Source organism: Muscardinus avellanarius (assembly GCF_963383645.1).
Source record: "Muscardinus avellanarius genome assembly, chromosome: 1".
NCBI classification, from domain to species: domain Eukaryota; kingdom Metazoa; phylum Chordata; class Mammalia; order Rodentia; family Gliridae; genus Muscardinus; species Muscardinus avellanarius.
In genome coordinates, this window is record NC_137786.1 from 193,467,571 (window position 1) to 193,489,579 (window position 22,009).

The 22,009-nt window shown below is 40.2% G+C and overlaps 1 protein-coding gene across 1 annotated transcript in view; it reads left to right on the top strand.

The window, feature by feature from the left end:
* Positions 1-22,009, top strand: part of GTF2H1 (general transcription factor IIH subunit 1) — a gene marked incomplete at its 3' end in the record, with an annotated part of 44,396 nt that overhangs the window by 1,139 nt on the left and 21,248 nt on the right. Inside the window, exons 2-7 of the mRNA XM_080705656.1 lie at positions 11,547-11,717; positions 15,836-16,028; positions 16,879-17,044; positions 18,168-18,261; positions 20,423-20,572; positions 20,707-20,786. Of these exons, the coding sequence (XP_080561782.1) occupies positions 11,564-11,717; positions 15,836-16,028; positions 16,879-17,044; positions 18,168-18,261; positions 20,423-20,572; positions 20,707-20,786 (837 nt within the window). The 5' untranslated portion in view covers positions 11,547-11,563. The remainder of the gene's footprint in view (positions 1-11,546; positions 11,718-15,835; positions 16,029-16,878; positions 17,045-18,167; positions 18,262-20,422; positions 20,573-20,706; positions 20,787-22,009) is intronic.

The following is a 22,009-nucleotide window of genomic DNA, read 5'->3' on the forward strand; positions in this document are numbered from 1 at the left end:
TGGCATGCATCTGTAATCCTAGTACTTGGAAGACTGAGACAGTAGGATTGCAAGTTTGAAAACAGTCTCAGCAACCTAGCAGACCCTGTTCTAAAATGAAAAATAAAAAGGGCTAGGGATGTAGTATGGAGGAAGAATGACCTTGGGTTCAATCCTCATTACAAAAAAAAAAAAAAAAAACGCAATTAAAAAAAAAAATGAAGCCAAGAAATAGTGGCTTGTAATCCCAGTACTTCAGAGGCTGAGATAGGTTCGTGGCCAGCCTCCGCTACTTAGGCACTCTGCAACTTAGTGAGACCCTATTTCAAAATAAAGAATTTTTTTTTAAAAAAAGGGCTGAGAGTATAGCTCAGAGAAGTGGAATGCTCCTGGGTTCCATCCCCATTACTGGAAAAAAATAAAATAAAATAAAAAAATATAAAGCTGCAGTATGCCAGGCCATGGAACTGCAAACAAACCAAAACTGAGTGCTTTAAAATAAACCTTGTAGTAAGTGCTGGCTCCATACAAACCAATATTCTCATTATCCAAACTTGTGATATCCAGGTGTTTTAAAGGAAACAATTTCTCCCCGTGCATTTTAACATAGAACCCCAGTATATATAGCAACATACTCTGGTGGAACTGGGCTTAAGAGGGACAAACTCCTTTCACTCAGCATCCCCTTTTATCCAGCCTCATCTCCTTGAGACACATTTTGAAAACCCCTGTTCTAGAAAGAGTAAGCCAGAGTTGCCAGTACAAAAAATTTTTAGAAGCTCAAACCAGAAAAGTTGAGGTGGAGAGGTCACAATAGACAGGAAGATAATCTCTAGTAACAGGCCTATGGCCTATTATCAGGCTTAAATCCTTCATTTTTAAAGTAGTGCTATACATGATAGATTTATTAATGTTACTGGTGTCTTAACACATGAGTTTACTGGACACCTTTTTTTAGGGGGAGAATTGCTGGGGCCTTAGACCTTGTGTGTGCTAGACAAACTACTCTTCAACTGAACTATACCCCCAGTTCTTGATAGATTTGATTGTCTCCAAAGTGATATTAAATACATTGTAATGCATATATAAAAATATAATTTAAGTGAATGTAGGGGGAGCTCTTTTAAAATACCAGGAGTATTGGGGCTGGGTATGTAGCATTTGCCTAGCATGCACAAGGCCCTAATTCCTTCCCCAGCTTTAAAAGGAAAAAAAAAAAAAAAAACTAGGAAAGTTGGTGCAAAGGGAGAAAGTCAGTTAAAAGTAGTAGTAAAGTAAATATCCAATTTCAGTCCATTGTGAGATTGTGATTAACTTAAAACTTCTGTGCTGCCTCAATCCCCGTCTCCAAAAAATCTTGGGTGTGCCTTGAGCTTTCCTAACATATTGCTCACCATATCTTCCTACAGTGCTGCTAGAGGTATGATTGTACCCTTCCTCCATTCTTTTCCTATATTTTGTGGCAGTGCCAGGCATGGATCTAATAACTCCTCTTTTCTCCACTTTGACTACTACCTGATTATTCTTTCCTTGGTTCTGGTAATGTACTCCTGTCAGTATATAATATTTATTAGTGAATATCATCCCATTTCCCTCTGTCATGCATCTCTGTCGCATTTTCCTCTTCTTTCTCTCTGCATTGCTGTAAAGTGAAAAAGTACTTGGTCCTAAAATGGCCACACAGTTTTTTTAATATCTTGTCTGTGAAGCTATCACAGTACATTTTACTTTTACTTGCTCATGGTTGTAAGGTTTTACTCCATATAATGTTGAATTGTTAAAACATTAATTGCTTAATGGCAAGCACTATTCCAGATCTCCATTTTTTTTTATGCTGATACATGTAGTCGCTCTCTGTAGCAACTCTCTTTTCTAAAAGGAGGGTAAAGCACCAGGCATGGTGGCGCACACTTGTAATCCCAGTGCTTGGGAGGCTGAGACAGGAGAATCACACAGGTTCGAAGCCAGCCTCAGCTACTTAGTGAGGCTCTCGGCAACTTAGTGAGACCCTGTTTCCAAATAAATTATAAAATAGGGCTGGAGTGTAGCCCAGAGGTAGAAAAGCCCCTGGGTTCCATCCCCAGGACCACAAAAAACAAAAATGGAGGGTAAGGAAGAGGATGATGATAAGGGAGTTCCTATTTTACTTGTCTCTTTTCCCCTCCATTTATCTCTATACTTTGGGAAAGAGGAGGTAGGCAACGGAAATATATACATGCAATAATTTATTAAAGATTTCTGCTTAATCATTTAAAATTCTTTTCCATTTTATCATAGGCTTATAGGCTAGTTATTGGAACTGGGAGAAATGTACTAAGATCTGCACGTTGCTATCTGTAGTATATCCTAGAGTTTAGCCTAGGTATGTGCAGCAGTTTCTTGTGTCTTGCCAAGATTGAGTTGTTTTAACAACAAAAATCTTACATAGATGTCACAGATATTTATTAGATTCTTCCTAGAAGCCAAACACTATGCTGCGTGAACATAACACATTCAACCTTTGCCTTCCCTTACAAAGTTTGCAGCCTGTTGTGAAAGAGAGATATACATTAAAAGAATTCATGAAAAATGAACTGTAGGACTTGGGCATCTTGGCTCGGGCCTGTAATCCCAGTACTTGGGAGGCTGAGACGGGGATTGTGGGTTTGAAGGTAACATTAGCAACCTAGGGAGACCTTGTTTCAAAAATTAATTTTAAGAAGCTAGGTGTGGTGGCGCACGCTTGTAATCCCAGTACTTGGAAGACTGAGACAGAAGGATCCTGATTTACTGCCAGCCTCAACTACTTAGTGAGGCCCTCCACACTTAGTGAAACCCTGTTTCAAAAATAAAGAATAGCCAGGCATGGTGGCACATGCTTGTAATCCCAGTATGTGGGAGGCTGAGACAGTAGGATTACACAGGTTCGAAGCCAACCTCATCTCTCAGCAACTTAGACCTTGTTTCCAAATAAAGTATAAAATAGGTCTGGGAGTATAGCCTGGAGGTAGAAAAGCCCCTGAGTTCACCCCCAGTACCACACACACACACAAAAAAAAAAAAAGAATAAAAAATAGGGCTGGAGGTGTAGCTTAGAGGTAGAATGCCCCTGGGTTCCATCCCCAATACCACCACAAAAAAAAAAAAAATTAAGAACTGAAAAAGGCTGAGGGTGTTGCTTGAAGGTAGAAAGCCCCTGGGTTCAGTCCCTAGTAACAAAACAAAAATGTGGAGCTGGGAGCTCAGTGGTAGAGTGCCTGCCTACCATGCATTAACCCTGGGCTTGATCTCCAGCACTGCAAAAAAAAAAAAGGAACAATTGTGGTAAGTTCTGTGAAGAGAATAATAGAAGACCTTAGCTAATAACTTCAGGATTTTTTTTTCTGCTTTGTGTGGGGGTGGGGGGGTGTGGGGGGGCATACTCTTCTGGGGATCAAACCCTGGACCTAAAAGCTAGGCATGTGTTTATAGAGTAACCTGAAAAAAAATGAGTAAAAGTTTGCTAGCTAATGGGAAGGGAGGGGAATGTGTAAAGTCTCGGAGGAAGGCGCACATACATATAGCTTCAGGCAAATATTTTTATCAGCCCTATTTTATTTTTTCTGAAACAGAGTCTCACTAAATATGAAAGGCCTCACCAAATTGCTGGGGCTCTCCTTGAACCTGAGATCCTCCCACCAGTTTGGGATTACAAGCTTGTGCCACCACACCCAGCTGCAAATAAACTTTTAATTGCATATGAACTGATGCCTTTCTGAGAGACACTTTCTTTTTAAAAGTCGTCTTGTAATCCCAGTCTTTGGGAGGCTGGAATCACAGTTCTGCAGACAGCCTCAGCTACTTAGTGAGGCCCTCTGCAACTTAGTGAGACTCTGTTTCAAAATAAAGAATAAAAAATAGGTTGAATGCCCCTGGCATCCATCCCTATACCCGCAAAAAAAAAAAAAAAAGTCTTCTTGCAAACCAGCCAAGGTGGCTCAGGCTTGTAATCCCCGCTTTCGGGAGGCTGAGACAGGAAAATCACAGTTTGTGGACAGCCTCAGCTAATTTTGTGAGGTCCTTTGCAACTCAGTGGGACCCTGTTTCAAAATAAAGAATAAAAATATAGGGCTGGGGGTGTAGCTTGGAGGAGAATGCCCCTAGGTTCCATCCCTAGTACCATACACACACAAAAAAAAGTCTGGCAAACTGGGAGAGGTGGCCACATACCTGTAATCCAAGTACTTGGGAGGCTGAAACTAAGTATCACAGGTTTAAAGCCAATCTCAGCAATTTAATGAAATGCCATTTTTTAAAAAGGGGGCTTAGCTTGCCATGGTGGCACATGCTTATAATCTTGGTACTTGGGAGACTAAGACAGGAAGATCACAGGTTCAAAGCCATTCTTGACAACGTAGCAAGGTTCTTAGCAACCTAGTGAGACCTTGTTTCCAAATAAATAAAATCAGTCTAGTGGGTCTAGCTAAGAGGTAGAAAGCATCTGGGCTCAATTCCTGTGCCACAAAAAATACCCCTGGGTTCAATCCCAAGCATAAAAAAAAAAAATTATGAAGTCTTGGGAGAGATTATAACTAATCTTAAGTAAAGCTAGACCTTCATTGGCCAGATTTGTTTATAGTCTACAGTAATTTTTTTTTGATGTGTGTGTGTGTGTGTGTGTGTGTGTGTGTGTGTGTGTGTGTGGTACTAGGGGTGGAACCCAGAGGCTTTCTACTTCTGGGCTATACTCCCAGACCTATTTTAGATTTTATTTGGAAACAGGGTCTCACTAAGTAGCTAAGGCTTGCTTTGAACCAGTGCAATCTTCTTGCCCCAGCCTCCCAAGCGCAGGGATTACAAGCGTGCAGCCACCACACCCGGTTCCAGTAATATTTTCCATGCATAAAATATTCTATGGTAAGCCAGTTGTTGTGACGCACACTTATAATCCCAGCATTTGGGAGGCTGAGATAGGAGGATCACACAGATTCAAGGACAGCCTCAGCTACTACTTAGGCTGAAGTACCTGAGCTGGGATTGGTGGCACATGCCTGTTACTCCAGTACTTGAGAGGCTGAGACAGGAGGATTGCAGGTTCAAGGACAGCCTCAGCAACATAGCAAGACTTCAGCAACCTAGTGAGATCATGTTTCGAAATAAAAAGCTTAAAAAGGCTGAGGATAAGCTGGACATGTTGGCACATGCTTGTAATCCCAGTACTTGGGAGGCTGAGACAGGAAGATTGCATGTTCGAGAACAATCTCAGCAAGTAGTGAGACCTTATTTCCAAATATAAATTAAAAATAGGCTTGAGGGTATAGCTGAGAGATAGAATGCCCTGGGGGTGTAGCTCAGAGGTAGAATGCCCCTGGATTCCATTCCCAGTACGCAAAAAAAAAAAAAAAAAAGGCTGAGGGTGTAGCTTGGAAGTAGCATGCCCTGGGCTCAATCCCTGGTACTAAAAAAGTTTAATTTAAAAAAAGGAAGACATTTTTAATAACTAGTTTTCTCATTATAAAATACTATAAATAATTCAGAAAACAATGTTCAAATCATTAGTGTTTCCGTCACCCATAGATAACTGCTGTAAAACTTTTTTCCTTATCCTTCCTTCCAATCGTGTGTGTGTGTGTGTGTGTGTGTGTATTATATATATAATATATATATATATGTATATATATATATACATTTTTTTTTTTTTTTGGTGGTACTGGAGTTCCTGGAAGCCCTTCTACCTCCGGGCTACACTCCCAGACCCATTTTTACATTTTTATTTGGAAACAGGGTCTCCTAAGCCAGCGCGCGTGGCTGGCTTAGAACCTGCGCCGATCCTGCCTCTGCCTCCCAAGCGCAGGGATTACAAGCATGCGCTACCACGCCCGGCTTCATGTATGTGTATTTGCAGAATACCATAGTGCAACTCTGCGGTCAGACTGGCCCAGATCCAAACTCAGTCCTGCTATTTCCTTGAATATTTGGGAATATATCTTGATTTGTCAGACCCAGTTTACTTATCTACAAAGTGGAACTCATTAATGATAGAACCTACCTCATAAGATTATTAACTGGGGTCTGAATGAGGTAATGCCTATAAAGAACTTAGTCTACTGCTTTGGTTCATATTACTAAGTATTAAATTATTTTTACAGTACCACATTTCATTCAAAAAAATTCACTTTTTGTAATTTAATAATACGGAATCAGCCAAGCACGGTGGTGCATGCTTGTAATCCTAGCATTTGGGAGCCTGAGACCAGGAGGATTGTGGTTCGTGGATAGCCTCAGCTACTACTTAGGCCTTTTGCAATTCAGTGGCACCCTATTTCAAAATAAAGAATAGAAAATAGGGCTGGGGGTATAGCTTGGAGGTAGAATGCCCCTGGGTTCAATCCCCAGTACCACACACACAAAAAAATAATAATAGTAATACGGAATCCAACTACATACTTTTATCCTATTTGATCACTTTTAACACTTATCTTTTCATGTCCTTAATTAATCTTAAAGTGGATTTTCAAAATTTTAATCAACTATAACCCTCTAATCAAAATCATAGGACATCAAAAGGTCAATTAAAAGGTAGTATAAAGCTGTGCGTGGTGGCGCATGCTTGTAATCCTAGTACTTGGGAGGCTTAGACAGGATCAGGTTTCGTGGACAGCCTCTGTTTAGTGAGGCCCTCCTCAATTTAGTGAGACACTGTTTCAAAATAAAGAATTAAAAAATCGGGCTAGGGTATGGCTCAGAGGTAGAATAGCCCTGGGTTCGATCCTCAGCACCACAAAAAAAAAGATGGTATAAAGCCTGGCTTGGTGGTACAAGCCTGTAATCCCAGAACCTGAGAGGCTGAGACAGGAGGATCACAAGTTCATGGAGAGCCTCAGCAACTTAGTGAGACCCTGTTTCAAAACAAAAAATAAAATATGGCTGAGCATGTAGCTCAAAGGTAGATGCTCACGGGTTCAATCTTTTTTTTTTTTTTTCTCCAGTATTGGGAATGGAAACCAGGGGCCTTCTACCTCCGGGCTACACTCCAAGACACGTGTGTGTGTGTGTGCATATATGTGTATGTGTATATATAATTTTATTGGAAACGGTCTCACTAAGTAGTTGAGGCTGGCTTCGAACCTAGTAATTCTCCTGTCTCAGTCTCCCAAGTACTAGGATTACAAGCGTGCAGCACCACACCTGGCTTCCTGGGTTTAATTTCTAGTACCATGAAAAAAAATGATGGCATCATATAGTAAAGTTTTGTTTGTTTGTTTGGGTTTTTTGTTTGTTTGTTTTTGTTTTTGCAGTACTGGGGATGGAGCCTAGGGGAATTCTATCTCCAGGCTATGCCCCCAGCCCTATTTTTTATTCTTTATTTTGAAGCAGGGTCTCACTGAGTTGCAAAGGGCCTCACTAAATAGCTGAGGCTGTCCTCAAACTGTGATCCTCCTGTCAGCCTCCCAAATGCTGGGATTACAAGTGTGCACCACCATGCCCAGCTTGTCGTATAGTAAGAATTTTAACCATTTATCATGTATGTTACATTGATACCCAAACTGGAGACTGTAGAACAACATGGGGAATTATTCATAGTGGCAAGTGAGAAAAAAGACTAAGAAATTAAGCTATATTTACTACATGATATCTATAGGGTATGTACAAATAAGGCAAGCACAGTTTTTTGTTATTTTGTTTTTTTCTGGTACCAGCAGTTGAACCCAGGGGCATTCTATCTCTGAGCTACGCCCCCACCCGATTTTACTTTTTATTTTGAAGCATGGTCTTGCCAAGTTGCCAAGGCTGGTCTCAAACCTGTGGTCCTCTTCCCTCAGCCTCCCAAGTATTGGGATTACAGGCGTGTGTGCCACCACACCCACTTACGTAAGTACAATTATTTTTTTCCAGTACTAGGAATTAAACCCAGAGACATTCTACCTCCAAGCCCCACCATCAATCTTATTTTATTTAAACTTTATTCTTTGAATCAGGGTCTCGCTAAGTAGCTGAGGCTGGCTGCAAACCTGTCATACTTCTGTCTCAGCCTCCCAAGTACCAGGAATTACAAACATGTGCATCCACACCCAGCCATAAGAACAATTTAAAATAAAGACAGTTGATGTTATGATTGTAGGATTATGGAATTTAGAATTTCTTCCTGTTACTGAGTTTAAAGAAGCAGTAATCCAAGCTGGGCGTGGTGGCATATGCTTATGATCCCAGTACTTGGGAGACTGAGACAGGAGGATCCGGGTTTGCAGTCTCAGCTACTTAGTGAGACCTTGTTCCAAAAAGTAAAGAATAAAAAATTGGGCTGGGGGTGTAGCTCAGAGGTAGAATGCCCCTGCGTTCAATCCCCAGCAAAACACACACACACACACACACACACACACACACGTCATCTAATTAAGTTTTACCTAAAAATTATCTTTTGTATGGAACCCCGGGGGCATTCAACCTCCGAGCTACACCCTCTGCCCTATTTTTTTTTACTCTTTGTTTTGAGACAGGATCTCACTAAGTTGCGGAGGGTCTAAGTAGCTGGGGCTGCCCACAAACTGTGATCCTCTGTGTGCCACCATGCCCTGCTTTACCTAACAATTAACAAATGCTCATATATGCAGACTTTCTTTACCTGCATGACTCAACATTGCCTAACACCATTACAGAAGTGAATTCCTTGTCTTCACTCTTAAACCTGCTCTACCTTCTCACTTGTTTTTGTTAATGGCACCACGTCCTTCTGTCAGTAAGATTTAGAAATGGGTTATGTGCAAGCAACCGCAACACTTCCTATAGCACTTACATTGTCTTTTCATCTGCTTCCTCAGGCAGTGGTCCCAATTCTCTCTGCCACCAGCCTGATTCAGACACTCCTGGTCTCTTTCATGCTGCCCACAGATTAATTTTCTAAAATACAATGTGCTCCATTATTCAGAAAGCTTTAGAAGCTTTTTGTTGCTTAGTCCATGGGTTAGCATTCTCCACTCTCAGACTCCATTTTAACTTTCTAACCTAAATTGCCATTGATCCAACATGAGCCTTACACTGCATTCAGAAAAGACCACTTTACCATTCCTAGAGAGTTTCAAGTCTTTGCCCCAAACCATTTCCTTTGCCTGTAATGCCTATTTCACTTTATTTTCTCCATCAAAATCTTCAACACCCAATATAGCAAGACCCTGTTTCAAAATAAAAAATAGGTCTGGGGGTATGGCTCAAAGGTAAAATGCTTCTGGGTTCAATCCCTAGTACTACATAAAAAGAAAAAAAAAAGTTAACTGTACAGCATACTCTACAAACCACATTAAAAAAAAAAAAAAACATGAATTAAAATCTGAAATAACCAGGCTTGGTGGTATGCACTTGTAGTCCCAGTTCTTGAGAGGCTGAAACAAGAGGATCACAGGTTTTTTCGGGTGTGGGTGTGGGTGTGTTTGTTTTATGGTACTTGGGATTGAACCCAGGGGCATCCTACCTCTGAGTAACACCCCAGTCCTGTTTTAAGTTGACTACTCATAATTCAGGTGATCAATATCAGAGTAGTAGATTTCACTTATGTGTGTGGTACCAGGGATCAAACCCAGGACCTCTCACACATGCTAAAAAAAAGTATTATACTGGATTATATCCTAAGCCCGATTTTTAAGATATATGGATATACTAACTTCTCCAAAACTATATTTTAAACTACCTGAAGAAGTAATTATTTTATATGGTACTAGAGATTGAACCCAAGGGCATTCTACCTCCAAGCTAAAATCCCAGTCCCATTTTATTTTTCATTTTGAAACAGTATCTCGCTACTCACTAGTGAGCATCTCACTACTTGCTAAGGCTGTCCTTGAACTTAAGGATCCTTCTGTTTCAGCCTCCAAAGTACTGGGATTATAGGCATGCACCACCCTGCCTAAGAAGTGATTTTATTTATTTATTTTTTATTTATTTATTTATTTTGGTGGTACTGGGGTTCCTGAAAACCTTTCTACCTCCGGGCTACACTCCCAGACCTATTTTTTTACACTTTTTAAATTTGGAAACAGGGTCTCTTAAGCCAGCGCGGCTAACTTTGAACCTGTGTGATCCTCCTGTCTCCGTATCCCAAGCACGGGGATGACAAGCGTGCTCCACCACACCTGGCAGAAGTAAATTTTTTAAAAATCCTCCAGATGTGCTGGCACACTCTTGTAATCCCAGTTCTTGGGAGGCTGAGACAGGAGGATCGCAGACTCGTGGTCAGCCTCGGCATCTTAATGAGACCTTGTTTCAAAATAAAAAGTAAAATAGGGTTAGGGGCCTAGTTTAGAGATAGAGTGCCCCTAGATTCAATCCCCAGCACCACAAAAAAAAAAATATATATATATATATATATATTTTTTTTTTTTTTTTTTTTTTTGCAAACCTGGGTATAGAACCCAAGGGTATTCTCCCTCCAAGCAACACTCCCAGCACTATTTTTTATTGCTTATTTTGTGACAGGGTCTCACTAAGTTGCAGAGTGCCTCACAAGTTGCTGAAACTGGCCTTGAACCTGCGATCCTCTTGTCTCAGCTTCCCAAGTACTGGGATTACCAGCATATTCCAGCATGCCCAGCTAAGTAAATTTGTTTAAACCATTCCTTTGGGATTGAAAACTAAAGTCATAACTTTATATCAGAAATAGCATATGTATAGTTTTAATGCCAAAACTTTCCTGTTTTGGCATATGGCAGGTGGCACCATTTGTTTGGCATCTTTCCATTGAGCCCAGACAGATGCACCTCATGGATTTGGATTGAGCATTTAAAATGGAGAGTAGTTGAAGACTTTTTTGGTACTGAGGATAGAATGGAACCCAAGGGCATTTCATATCCAATATACACCCCCAGCCCTATTTGTTATTCTTTATTCTGAAACAAGGTGTCACTAAATTGCAGAGGACCTCATTAAGTAGCTGAGGCTGGCCCCGACTGGGATCCTCCTGTCTCAGCCTCCCACGCACTGGGTATTACAAGCATGTGCCACCACGCCTTGCTTAAGACATTTGTTTTTTTAAAGGATGGAAAACCAGCATCCGAAATTTGAAGTTTTAGTGTCTCTCAGTTTTATTTTCAGATACATCAAAGAGTCTTACCCAGGAATCAGTAAACTCGGGTGTGGTTTCAGCTCTGGGAGTGGTTTTGGGAGATCACATAAATTCCGTGAGCTTAATTTCACTTAAAAACAAATTTAACCTAAAAATTCAATAATGTCTTGTGTAATTCTAAAGTTCTACAATTACAATTCTGAGTACATATTATATAGAAGACCACATATTTGCAGTCACATCGTGTTTATAATTTAAGACTAACTTAGAAAAATAAAAATAAGTTGAAAATGCTCTCATAAGCACATGCAGAAATGGTTTGGAAAACTGCCATTTATTATAAACTATAAGTATTATATAAACTCACCTCCTGTGGTCTGAGCAGAATGAAATTTGTAGAGGAATAATGGCATGTAGCTTTGCTTTGACTTTGAATGAAAGAAGCCTTTTTTCTCCCTAATTTCCCATAATTTAGATTTTATATTTTGAAGGAATTCAAGAAATCTACAAATCCAATCCTTATTGACATGTGAATGTTTTCTCTTCATCTTTTTAGCACCTTACATAGCCATCATGGCAACTTCATCTGAAGAAGTTTTGCTGATTGTAAAGAAGGTGCGTCAAAAGAAGCAGGATGGAGCTCTGTACCTCATGGCAGAAAGAATTGCTTGGGCACCTGAAGGCAAAGATAGATTTACAATCAGCCATATGTATGCAGATATTAAATGTAAGTTGGTTATACTAAGGCCTGGTGTATTTATATGTCTTACTTGATAGTCGTTTCCAAAAAACAAAAATAGTCATTGTGGGTTTTGTGTTTTATGTCAGAGAACTTAACCATGTAGAAATAATTGCAGAATGTAATCACTGAGTATGTACTATTGTACTATTTTTAAGCTGGTCTGTGTGTGTTTGTGTTGGTTGTGATGGTACAGGGGCTCAAACCCAGAAACATGCTACCCAGCCCTTTTTTTTTTTTTTTTTTTTTTGAAACAGGGTCTCACTAAGTTGCTGAAAGCCTTGATAATGTTGTTGAAGCTGGCCTTGAACCTTCTGTCCTCCTGTCTCAACCTCCTAAGTACTGGGTTTATAGCCATGAGCTATTGTGCCCAGCTTAAAGGGGCTTTTTCTTTCTTATTTATTTTTATACTGAGGGTAGAACCCAGGGGCTTTTTACCTCTAGGCTATACCTCCAGGCCTATTCTATTTATGGAAGCAAAGGTCTAACTAAGTTGCTGAGGCTGGCTTCAAGATCCTATCTCAGACTCCCAAATAGGGATTGCAAGCATGGGCTACCACACCCAACTGCTTTTCTCTCTCTCTCTCTAAGTTGCCCATATTGGCCTCAGTGTTGCAATCCTCTCCACTCCCTCATCTTTGCCTCCTGAGTAGGTAGGAATACAGTTGTATGTCACCCTGTCTATCTTAATTTCCAGCTATGAAGGCTAAAACAAAAATACTTTATCTTTCTAAATTTGTAAGATTAATTTTGAATTTATTACCCAGAGGATAAAGTCCATTGTTCAGTAACAAGTTAAAAACATCAGGTGGTTCTTGGGGTTTATAACCTTTACTCGAAAAAGGATTTCTATTAAGGTACCTAAAATCTTGAATAGGAGAGACCCAGGAGAGTTTGGGCAACCAACTCCTTAGCAAATTAGCATATTAACTCAGACCACTGGTGTGGATTCATTTATTTCCCTGGATATGAGTCTTCTCTCCAGGCTCAATGGCTCTTGCCTCAGGAGGCTGAGGCAGGAAGATTACAAGTTTGAGGCCAACCTTGGCCACTTAGTGAAACTGTCTCAAAAGGAAATGGGAAGTCAGGTCTGTAGCTCAGTGGTAGACTGGCCCTAGTCCCCAGTACCACACACACTGAAAACGATTCTTCTCCTAGATAATATCCTGTGTAGATTTCAAGTAGCATGATACCCACAAAGCCAGACAACTCTCAACTTGCAGGTGCTCAGTTTACAAATGTCCTTTGTATGTAAACAGCTGCTCTAGCCCAGGGATTTACCTCTATGTTGCTGCTGGAATCACCAAGATTCCTATCTTTCACCATTGAAATATCTTAGAATGTATTTCAGGAAGGAAATATTGTTTAAAATTCATCACAGTTCAGTACTGCCTAAGTTTTGTTGTCCTTTGTCCACTGTCCTGAAAATAGTACTGTCTTTAAAACTTCTTTGGTAAACTGCCACAGTTCCTGATAGTCTTACAAAGTAACATTTGTATAATAGACTTATAAATTAGCAACTGCCTTATTAGCATATCTTGTAAATGGGAAGCAAGCCCTGTGACTTTGTAGAACACTGTTCATTGTAATGCCCACAGCATTCAAAAAAAGAATATGCCAATTTCTTCATTTCTCTACAGTTATCAGCTGTTGAAGGAACTACATACCCAAATCTAGATCTATACCAGAAAATTCTTCATTTTAAAATATTTTAATAAATGCCCACCTGCGAAGGAAGCCATCGAAAGTTACCAGTAATAAGGCAGGTGTGGTGGCGCACACTTGTAATCCCAGCATTTGGGAGGCTGAAACAGGAGGATCACAGTTCGAGGATAGCCTCAGCTACTACTTAGTGAGGTCCTTTGCAACTCAGTGAGACTCTGTTTCAAAATAAAGAATAAAAACTAGAGCCTGGCCTGGTGGCACACGCTTGTAACCCCAGTACTTGGGAGGCTGAAACAGAAGGATCCAGGTTCGCGGACAGCCTCAGCTACTTAGTGAGGCCCTTTGCAACTCAGTGAGACCATGTTTCAAAATAATAAAAAATGGGGCTGGAGGTGTAGCTCAAAGGTAGAATGCCCCTGAGTTCCAACCCCAGGACCAAAAAAAGAGAGAGAGAAAGTTACCAGTAGTAAATTACTCAAGTAAAAATTGGCAGTAGTTCTTACCTGAAGAGTAGCTGAAGTTGAAAGACATGGGCCTCTCAGAAGCAGGAGTGGAGCAAGAGTGAAGCAGTGACTGAGAAAAGATCTCTGGAGCCGGGCGTGGTGGCGCACGCTTGTAATCCCCGCGCTTGGGAGGCAGAGACAGGAGGATCGCGCAGGTTCGAAGCCAGCCGCGCGCGCTGGCTTAGGAGACCCTGTTTCCAAAATGAAAATGTAAAAATAGGTCTGGGAGTGTAGCCCAGAGGTAGAAGGGCTTCCAGGAACCCCAGTACCACAAAAAAAAAAAAAAAAAGAAAAGAAAAGATCTCTGGAAAGGAGGAACTGTTTTAAAGGCTGGGATAATGGAACATATGGGCTAACGGTTAAAGCCCTTTGTTATTGCTACTTTCAGCAGCAAGGTATTTCATCTAAACTCTTGGTGTGGAAATATCATCTTCATAGTCAAGTTTGTTTAAGGCTTAGAGATCTGTTTGGGCTAAGATGAGCTCTCTAGACACTGGGATTTGCATGTGCCACCACACCAGACTTTTTTTTTTTTTAAGCCAGGATCCAGTCTAGGTACATACAGCTGTGATCTCTGGCCTATTTCAGAGTACAAGATAGGCTTGTTAAATATCATACATTCTGAATCATTTACTCCTGTATGGTTGTCTGTTGGTGTGTTTTTACTTGGTGCTAGGGATCAAATCCAGGAGCCTTGTACACATGAGGCAAGCACTCTACCACTGACTAAGCTACATTCCCAACCCTTTATATTTTTTAAAAGCTGAAAAGCAAATCTAAAAGCTTCGTCGTATTCAGGCTAAACATTTTAAGCAGCAATAATACATAGGTAGTGATGTTTACTTCTTATTCTATCTCAACACACATAATATAAAGGTTATCCTGCTTTTAATGAGGATAAGTTTGATAACTTGTTTAAGTGGTGACAGTAGATCTTGCAAAGGCAGAGTTATGTGTTTTCCTGGAATTTGTAAATAAAAGATGAGTTGTATTTAGCAGTCTTTGGATTATATCATGCCATTTTTATTAATAATGTTGATTGAGAGCAGCTACTTAGGGTAGATTCAGAGCTCCTGAATTATATAAGTTTATTTGAGAGGAGTGCTTTTCTTTAAAAGCATTAAGATTAGAACAGGGAGCTAAAGTCCAACGCATAAATTCCCAAACTTTGTCTTTTCAGGAAAAAGTTATTCAGTACCCCCTAGGTGCCTCCAATACCCACTCAGTTTTATTCAGTGCCCCCTCCCCACTTGCACCTAGGACTGCTACTGTCCCTCTGGATCTTTCTAGCACTACCCCCTTCCAAAGGTTGGCATTTACCCACTTTAAAAATCTATGGAGCCAGGCGTGGTGGTGCACACTTGTAATCCCAGCATTTAGGAGGCAGAGACAGGAGGATGTGGTTCACAGACAACCTCAACAACTTAGTGAGGCCATTTGCAACTCATTGAGACCCTGTTTCAAAATAACGATTAAAAATAGGGCTGGCAGTGTAGCTTGGAGGTATAATGCCCCTGGGTTCTATCCTCAGTACCGCAAAAAAAAAAAAAAAAAAAAAAATTATGTGGCCTAGTGCTGGGCATGGTGGCACACACTTGTAATCTCAGTACTTTGGGAGGTTGAGACAGGATGATCACACATTCATGGACAGGAATGTCACAGGTTCACAGCCAAATTCTGCAACTTAGTAAAGCCCTCTGCAACTTAGTGAGACTCTGTTTCAAAATTAAAAAAAAAAAAAAAATTGAAATAGGGCCGGGGGTATAGTCAGTGGTAGAAAACCCAGGGCTCAATCCCTAGCACTAAAAGAAAAAAAGTCCATTGCCCAAAGGGATTCTGAGTCTTCTTAGGAAAAAGTAGTAACCTTTTAAGTAGTAACCTTTTATGTAGCAGTTTTTACAATGTATCCTCATCTAATTAGCTTCATGCTTTTTTTAGGCCAGAAAATCAGTCCGGAAGGAAAAGCTAAAATTCAGCTTCAGCTGGTTCTGCATGCTGGGGACACAACTAACTTCCATTTTTCTAATGAAAGCACAGCAGTGAAAGAGCGAGATGCAGTGAAGGACCTTCTTCAGCAGCTACTGCCTAAATTCAAGAGGAAAGCAAATAAAGAACTAGAAGAAAAAAACAGGTAAAAGAGGACCCAGTAGCCTTTTGAAGAGATACTGGATTCTCTGTAGTCCCATAGTAGGGTAATAGCCTGTTAGTTCTCCTCCCTGTTGCTGTGAAATTGTAAAATAGGAAAATAGGGACATTAGGATCTTTACCTCTGTATTTGGTTCTCAACTTCAGCATCGTACTGGTTGTGTTATTTTGGGAAAATGAGAATATACAAACCCACAAGTTAAGTGCATCAAGCCTAGCATATGATTAGGAGCAGAACTGAGATTAAAAGATACTAAAGTTCCTTAATTTCTTTTCCCAGTTCTCTCACAGAAAAGATACTAAACCATTAGAGGTATGTTTGTGTCCAAGAAATCTGAAAGAATTTATACTGTGAAAAAGCGAGATAGCTTGTAAAATAATGAGACTTTGTGATAAGATGAATTATTCCATCTACAATACTAGACCGTCAGTCTTGGGAGTTTCCAGTGCTTGTCACAGTGTCAAATTGGTTGCTGGAAAATCTAAAGCATACCTCCTTTCTTCTCCATTCACCTTAGGTTGTGAAAGAATACAGAACTGTGTGAATATAGACAGCATTGGACTTGTATACAGGGTACAAAGATGAATAAGATCAAATTCATACTCTCAGAGTATAATCTTGGCCTTAGACTTACTTGCATATTCTCCATTTGTTTATTTCTCCAGAAATGCTTTTTGTTCCTAATTGCTAAAAAATGAACTAAATGCTGCTTAGTCATTACAAAATGAAAACTGCGTTTCAGTGTTTGTTTTTTACACTAAAGTCTTTTAAAAATGTTACTTAAATGGTGTTTTGTTTTAGAAGTTCAATTATATTTAATATATTCTATCACCAGAATGCTGCAAGAAGATCCTGTTTTGTTTCAGCTTTATAAAGACCTTGTTGTGAGTCAAGTGATTAGTGCTGAAGAATTCTGGGCCAATCGTTTGAATGTGAATGCAGCAGATAGTTCTTCTATATCCAATCACAAGCAGGATGTTGGCATTTCTGCAGCATTTCTGGTATGTAACTCTTTAGATTTCTGAAGGAAAAACAGTAGAAACCTTAGTATGTGGGTAACTGCCATATCTTTTGCAAAATTTAGCATTTTCTTACAGTAAATTAGTAAGTATTGATGATATTTCAAAATATTTTAAGTTACAAATAGTAATTTTTATTTATATTATTTTGTGATAGTTGTACTGGGATTGAACACAGGCACATTCTACTTCTGAGTTAGATCCCCAGCCCGCCCGGTGCGCCCCCCCCCCCCCCCGCCTTTTTTAAAATAGCGTCTTACTAAGTTACTGGTTTAGGACCTTGCTGAGTTGCTGAGGATAGCCTCAAAGCTCCTGCTATCTTCTTGTCTCAACCTCCAAATTACAGCAATTATAGGCATGTGCCACTATGCCCATCTTGTATTGGCAGTATTGAACCCAAAAGCATTCTGCCTTCAATTGACACCCTCAACCCTGTTTTTTTATTCTTTATTTTGAAACAGGGTTTTATTAAGTAGCTGAGGCTGGCCACAAACCTGTGCTCCTCCTGTCTCAGCCTCTCAGGTATTGGGATTACAAGCATGTGTCAACATTCCCAGCTTGCCTATGACATCTCTCTCCCTCTCTTCTCCTCTCCTCTCCTCTTCTTTTCTCTCTCTTCTCTTCTCTTCTCTTCTCTTTCTCTCTCTCTGTACTGGGGATGGAACCCAGGGGCATTCTACCTTCAGGTTAAGCTACATCCCAGCCCTGTTTTTTATTCTTTATTTTTGAAACAGGTTCTCACTAAGTTGCAAAGGGCCTCACTGAGTACCTGAGGCTGTCTGTGAACCAGGATCCTCCTGTTTCAGCCTCCCAAATGCTGGGATTGTAAGCATACGCCACCATGCCTGGCTGCACCTTTGACCTCTCTTAAGTGAGCCTTTTGAACATACTAATTTTCAAGGATGCAAATTTTACAATTTACCAGGACTATTTATAACAAGTCTAGACTTCTTTGAGCCCTGTCTGTATGCCAAAAGTGAAAGTGAGGGACTTATTCAGTCTTCATTTAGAATGTCTGTTTTCCACTTCATGCAATTGGGAGCTTGAATATATTCAATATTCAGTACATGTAGAAGTACATATGTGTCTGTGATCTTTATTTTAGGCTGATGTCCGACCCCAAACAGATGGCTGTAATGGTTTACGATACAATTTAACTTCAGATATCATTGAATCCATATTTAGGACCTACCCGGCAGGTAAGTAGAGTAATTTCTTTAGATGGTTTAAAATATTTGTTCAGATGATTTATGGAATACATCAGTGCAAAACAGAAGGCTTCCTTTATTACTGAGTAAGTACACTAAAATACATTGAATATTTTATCTTGTACCTCGTATGTGGTAGTACTACGGACTCAGTAAATACTGTGCTATCATTAATGCATTGGTATAAAGGCTGCCATTTTTTCCATCAGTGGGTTTTTTTTGTGTGTGTGTGTGGTACTGGGAATTAAACCCAGGAGCATTCTTTCTCCAGGCTACACCCCCTAGCCCTATTTTTATTCTTTTATTTTGAAACAGGGCCTCAATAAGTTGGGGAGGGTCCCACCTAATTAGCTGAGGCTGGCCACAAACCTGTGATCCTCCTGTCCCAGCATCCCAAGTACTGGGATTACAGGCGTGCACCACCACGCCCAGCTGCCATCAGTGCTTCTTAAATGTTAGTGCTCATCATCTGAGTGAAATGACTTCGTGAAGAGGCATCAATAAATGAGTTCCTCCCCACCACTACCTCAGATTATTCCTCATACTGCAGAATGACCTTTCAAACCCACAAATTAATTTCCATGCAGAAACCATTCTAGAATTACAGAAGTCTTGACCCCCAACCCTAGTGATTTATAATGTGCAGCCAAGGACGTGAGCCACTGCTTCAGTCATTTTCCTGATTAACCGTTGCTTCTTTAAGCCACATGCTGCCGTTCTCATTTCCCCACTCCTGCCCCTTTGGTCCTTAGGAAAGACCTCTTTTGCAGGACTGAGCTCAAGCATTGCCTTCTTGCTGCCTTTATAGAATCCTGATTTGCTAAGATAGATAGATATAAGCCTCCTCCTCTTTCTGTAGTGTCTTGTGTGTACCTCAAAGATTTATCACATCACAGTATAATTATTTTCCTATCTTCCTGATGCAAATGACAAAATTATATAGTGTTTACTGTGTGACAGTACAACATTTTTCTATATTTATTCACAAATAACCCTGCGAAATAGGTAGTATTATGAATTTAATTTTACAGATTAGGAAAACAAGATATAGAAATACTAAGAAGTTTAGCCGGGCGTGGTGGCGCATGCTTGTAATCCCAGCACTTGGGAGGCTGAGACAGGAGGATTGCAAAGGTTCAAAGCCACTTGGCTCTCAGCAACTTAGTGAGACCTGTTTCCAAATAAAGTATAAAATAGGTTTGAGAGTATAGCCCAGAGGTGGAAAAGCACCTGGGTTTCATCCCCAGTACAAAAAAAAGAAAAAGAAAAAAAAAAAACAAGAAAAAAGAAAGAAATATTAAGAAGTTTGGCTGGGCATGATGTCCTGTGAGCTTCTGGAAAGCTGAGCTGATGGTCCAGTGGGTAGTGAGATCATCACTTCCCCACCACCAAACACAGTGCCTTGAGATAAATGAACAAGCAACCAAACTCAGGTTTGACTCCAGGATTCTTAGTGTTTCTACCCAAACTTACTTTTCTTGGTTCATAATGAGGTTTGTTTATAATTAAGATTTATGGAAGCCAGGCATGGTGTCACAAACCTGCAATCCCAATACTTGGGAGGCTGAGACATGAAGATCACAGGCTCAAGGCCAGCCTTAGCAACTTAGGCTCTCAGCAATGTAGCAAGACCTTGTTTCAAATCAAAAAATAAAATTGGGCTGAGGGTATAATGTCCCTGGATTCGGTCCCCAGTAAAACAAACACACGATTCATGGCCATAGTGTCTGATCTACTCTCCAAATTAAATTTCATATTTACAATTAGATCATGATACACAGTGACATATAACATATAAACCTCGTGTGGTGATAAACTCCTGTAATCTTAGTGCTTGGGAGGCTGAGACAGGATGATCGCAGGCTTGAGGCCAGCCTCAGCAACTTAGACCCTGTTTTAAAATAAAATAGTGCTGGGGAAGTACCTCAGAGGTAGAATGCCCCTGGATTCAGTCCTCAGAACCCCCACCACACACACACACACACACACACACACACACACACACACACACTCTGTGTATAGTGAAATATATAATATATGCTAATATATAGTGAATGCTTTTTAATCATGCCTTTGCTTTTAGTCTATGTTTGTATGTAATTTGAGAGATTTAAAAATGAAAATTCAATGTGTAACTTTACTTTTTTAACAGTAAAAATGAAATATGCTGAAAATGTTCCCCACAACATGACAGAAAAGGAATTTTGGACGCGTTTTTTCCAGTCTCATTATTTTCATAGAGATCGACTGAATACAGGGTCAAAGGATCTCTTTGCAGAATGTGCCAAAATAGATGAAAAAGGTAACTGTTTATCCCTGACAGTCTAGTTTCTAGTATTCAGTTTGCTGTTTTCTAGTCATTAGAGATATTAATGAATCTTTTAATATCTGAGACAGATAAGCTTGGATGAACTTTGTATTTCATTCATTTTCTAGGGTTAAAAACAATGGTATCATTAGGAGTGAAGAATCCACTACTGGATTTGACAGCTTTAGAAGATAAACCATTAGATGAGGTAAGATTCAGTAAAAGGAAGTAGAAAATAGTTTCTTCCTTGTTTTCAATATTTTTGTAGTTTTAAAACTGCTTTTGAGCCGGGCGTGTTGGCGCACGTTGTAATCCCCGCGCTTGGGAGGCAGAGACAGGAGGATCGCTCTGGTTTGGAGCCAGCCTCGCTGGCTTTAGAAGACCCTGTTTCCAAATAAAATATAAAATAGGTCTGGGAGTGTAGCCCGGAGGTAGAAGGGCTTCCAGGAACCCCAGTACCACCAAAAACAAAACCAAAAAAAAACAAACTGCTTTTTAAAAAGCCTGGCATGGTGGAGCACACCTGTAATCTCAGTATTTGTCAGGCTGAGATAGGAGGATCGCAGGTCCAGGGATAGCCTCAGTAGTTTAGCAAGACCCTGTTTCAAAATAAAAAATAGAGCCAGGCATAGTGACTAAGGGTGCAGCTCAGAGGTAGAATGTCCTAGGTTCAATCCCTAATATCAGGGAAAAGAAAATCTGCCTTAAATGTAGATGTTCATTCCACTTGTGAGACTGTAAACCAAGGAAAATACTTCAATATGCCTAAGACACTCTGAATTTGATTCCCAGTACCTTAAAAAAACTGTGCTTTTTGCTGGGCATGGCGGTGCATGCCTGTAATCACAGTATTTGGAATGCTGAACTAGGAGAACTGCAGGTTTGAGACCAGCCTCAACAGCTTAGCAAGACCCTCAGCAACCTAATGAGACCCAGGTAAAAAATTTAATTAAGAAAAAGTTTCCAGATAAAAAATTGAATAAAAAAAGTCTGGGCTTAGCTTGGAGGTAGAATGCCCCTGGGTTTAATCAATCCCCAGTACCACCCACACATGCACACAAAAGTATAAAACAGTGGGTCAGAGGCAGACATGGTGATGTATGCTTGTAACCCTAGTACTTGGGAGGCTGAGACAGGAGGATTGCAGGTTTGAGGACAGCCTCAGCAATTAGGCCCTCCACAACTTAGAACCAGTTTCAAGGTTAAAGAATAAAAAATAGTAAATAGGGTTGGCTCAGAGGTAGAATGCTTTTAACCTGGTAAAAACTATATTTTATATGTACTTTGTAACTTTTTCATTTTAATTATTCAATCCATGCTAAGTATACCACAGTTGTGAAGTGCATAGACTTTAAAAGCAAACCGCCTGACTTTAATGCTGACAAGCTTAAAATTTTTTAATCCCCGTACTTGTGAGGTGGAGACAGGTCG